The sequence below is a fragment of the Saimiri boliviensis genome, chromosome 7 (assembly GCF_048565385.1).
Source record: "Saimiri boliviensis isolate mSaiBol1 chromosome 7, mSaiBol1.pri, whole genome shotgun sequence".
NCBI classification, from domain to species: Eukaryota; Metazoa; Chordata; class Mammalia; order Primates; family Cebidae; genus Saimiri; species Saimiri boliviensis.
In genome coordinates this window covers 57,602,920-57,606,484 of record NC_133455.1, presented here as the reverse complement: position 1 = coordinate 57,606,484, position 3,565 = coordinate 57,602,920, and the positions used below count along the sequence as shown (strand labels likewise).

The 3,565-nt window shown below is 47.3% G+C and overlaps 1 protein-coding gene across 1 annotated transcript; it reads left to right on the top strand.

The window, feature by feature from the left end:
• The first annotated feature begins 446 nt into the window (after nt 1-446).
• ATXN7L3B (ataxin 7 like 3B) lies at nt 447-3,133 on the top strand. The gene has a single exon (XM_003927811.4). It carries the CDS (start codon nt 770-772, stop codon nt 1,061-1,063), a length of 294 nt encoding a protein of 97 aa, XP_003927860.1. The 5' UTR covers nt 447-769; the 3' UTR covers nt 1,064-3,133.
• Nucleotides 3,134-3,565: the final 432 nt, after the last annotated feature.

Genomic DNA, 3,565 nt, shown 5'->3' with positions numbered 1-3,565 from the left:
TGAACTATACTGCAATTTGTTTCCTTGCACCATCTAGTGGATTTAAATGACAACTGCGGCATTGCTATAAAGGATCATTAGTCAATCATGTAAGTCAAATTTTCAAACACATCCGAAGAACTGTTCCCAAAATAATGTTTTGAATCACACCACAATAGTGCATAAAATTACTAAATTTTTCTCTTTTTCAGAGGACAAAGCATGGCTGCTGAATTCATTTGCGAATGTTTAAATTTACAAATAAAGTAACATAAAATAGCATCCTCGCAATATCCTAATAATCAGAGATAATGGAAGTCATACACTAAGTCAGCTTAGTTCATCCCGTTCGTTTTCATAAACTCAGTCGCTCTCAAAGCAGCAGCGCGTTAAAGAGAAGCCCCAGCGCGGTAAGAGAAGCCCCAGGAGTCTGCGCGGAACCAGTGCGCAGGCGCACTGAGGGGCGGAAGCGGGGAGGCGGGGCTAGGCCCGACGAGGGAGCGGAAGAGGCCCAGGCGGTTGGGTGAGGCGCTGAGACGGTTTAGCGGTGAGTCCTGGGCCAGGCGCAGCTACAAGCCCCGCAACCCGGGAGACGCCAGAACAAACCAGAGGACTTAGGATTCCGGAGCAGTTGCCGCTGCCGCTGCTTCTGCCGCCGCGCACGCCACCGACCCGCCGCCGGAGGACTCGGCCCTGACAGGCCTGTAGGCCTAGGCGCGGCCCGCGGAGCCAGACGTGTTGCTGCCGTGAGTAAAACGAGCGCCCTCTCCGCAGTCGTTTACGAATTAAAATGGAGGAAATTTCGTTGGCCAACCTGGATACTAACAAGCTAGAGGCCATCGCTCAGGAGATTTACGTAGACCTGATAGAGGATTCTTGTTTGGGATTCTGCTTTGAGGTGCACCGGGCAGTCAAGTGTGGCTACTTCTACCTGGAGTTCGCAGAGACTGGTAGCGTGAAGGATTTTGGCATTCAGCCAGTGGAAGACAAAGGAGCGTGCCGTCTCCCGCTTTGCTCCCTTCCGGGAGAACCTGGGAATGGGCCTGATCAGCAGCTGCAGCGCTCACCTCCGGAATTCCAGTAGCTGCAAAATGAGATTCTGAGAGTGGCCAGGACAATAACATAGACTGGTCCTGTGGCTTGGAGGAGTGAGCTAAGTAGAAAAAAGTAGAAAAAAAAAATCAGACAAAAGTTCTAATTCCCCTTGAAGATCCTAGCGTTTAAAAACCCAAAGTGGATAATTTAGGAATCCTTTTTTAAAGTGTATCACCTGGAGCCAGCTCTGAAGCCCCGGGCAGGAGGAGCTGCACAGCCTGCAGGCCATGCAGTGCCTGTTGATCTCTAAACATACCAGGATGTGCGCAAGATTCTGTAGTGCCCCCAATGCACAGGTGAGCAGTGTGTGCCCAGCATATAAAATTTTTGGTTCCTCAGCTTTTCTGTCTGCCTGATGTCAAGGACTTCCTGGACAGTTTGGACATGACAGTTCATCCGTAATCAGTGGCCTGCAATGGGACTGCTCGTTTGATGTCTGAACCTCTGATATGGGCTTCTCTGAGACAAGTAAATGTCAGGTGCAAAATCTGGATACTAACAATTTCAATTTGGGAAATCCAAGAAAAAGAATTCTCAAGTTTGGTAGGGAAGCGCTGTAGCCCTGACTCCAGCAAGAAGAAATGGTCGAAACCACCTGTTTCCCAAAGGTCCAGCCTTTGTAATGATTTCAGCTGACTTAAGGAGAAGGCCTAGCGCTTGGCTGAGCAGTGCCCTCTTCCTTGCCCTTCAAACTGGTGGCATAAGCTTGGCGTATGGACAACTTGGTTGTCCAGTCAGGCTGAGGATTCGGCTATGATCCCCTGGGGAGGTAGAGGGGACCTCTGCAACTATGCACGATCTCTCAAACTGCAAGATTCATGTCTGGATGTATTATGCTGTGGGCATAAGTTTAGGAGGGTGGTCATTTCCTACTCTGGGTTACTGGTTACCTAGCCAGTCCATGGATGTGACTTGGTCATTAAGCCAGGTCACTAGCTGCCTCCCACCCTGGGGGCGGGACTGAACAATAGAAGAGCATCATGGCTGTGCTGGAAGGAGGCTGTGATTTGAAAACAGCCCAGAGGGGATCTCTTTCAGCTGCCCTCAATAATGTGAATGGCTTAGTGCTAGCTGAGGAGCCAAGGAGCAGGACTAGATTATCTCATCTGATTGCAGAATATTGTTGAATGTTCCTGGTTCTTTGGTTGGGAAGTCAGAGCTCTGCTATGGTGAACATCCAGACTGTCACCACCTTCTCTCTGTCCCTATAAAGGGGCAATCCATTCCACTCGGTACCTTTTGGATCTTGACAACAAAAGCAGTCCTTTTATTGTTAGAAGTCAGAGAAAGACCTCTAGAATCTCCTGACTTCAGGGAATGGTATCGGGATAGGGGAAGATGGGAAGTAAGAGCCACATATCAAAACTACCCTCCACTTTATTCCCTGAGTGAGGGTTTGTGAAGTAGAAAGGAGTGGGAGCCCCAAGGTGAGCGGGAACAGTGCTGCTTTATTTGAAATGTTTTCTTACCTCATTCTGTGCCCCAGTAGGGGGTCCAGCCTCATATGTCTGGCTTGGCCCCGTGTTCCTCCTGTTCCCTGCTCCACTGCCTATCTGGTTCCCCAGGTGCTGCTTGCCACTCCAGCTTTCACAATGACCAGTTTCAGTTCAGCTCTTAATGCTCCTGCTTAAGCCTGCCCAATTTCTTTTTTCTTGGTCTCTGTTTCTTTCTTTCTTTTTTCCCCTGTCTTCATGGAAGACTCAGAGGAGAATCTTTCTTATGGCTCCCTCTGTTGGGATTGGAATTGGAAGAGAACTTAATTTTTTGTATTTAAAATGCAATGTCATGCCTAAGCATTTCTCCTATATAGGACTGCCTTGCTAGTGTGCCCTCTTGCTGTGTCTTACTTCATAAGGAGTTTTATCTTCCCACCTCCATTTCAATACTGCCTGTTAGGACCTAAGTAGAAGAGCAGTAAAAAGGCTGATTGACACACAGGGGAATGGAGTTGGTCCTTATCCATTCTCTAACCCTTGCTGTGCATGTATCCTTATCCCAGAAGGTACTATTTGGATTGTATAGACTGATTTAGATTACATACTTTAGAGGGTTAAGGAAACCATAGAGATCGGGCCTTGGAACTGTCTGTTATCTGCCTTCTTCTCCTACACTTGTGCTGATCAGCCTTGGGGCCTAGTTACAGATTAGTCTTCAAGAATTGTAATTTAAAAAAAAAAAATCAAGCCTTGTCAAGAGCTAAAATAATTTGGATATATCTTTGCCCTTGTAGACATCTAAGAGGATGAAGAAAGGAGAGTTTAAGTGAGACTGTGGCCTACTTCCTAACAGTGTCTTGGAAGTGGGATGATGGAGAAAGGCCACGGTCCAATTCCTCTACCTTCAGATAGGGGACTCAGATCTTGAAATTACTGTTTTCTTTCTGGCCTTTTCTCCTGGTTAGAGGAGGAAATGGGAAGTAGTTTGGAGTAATGGTTTATTCATATTACCCCCTTTTTGTTTCTTGTTTTGTTTTTTGTTTCTAGCCCCTCTA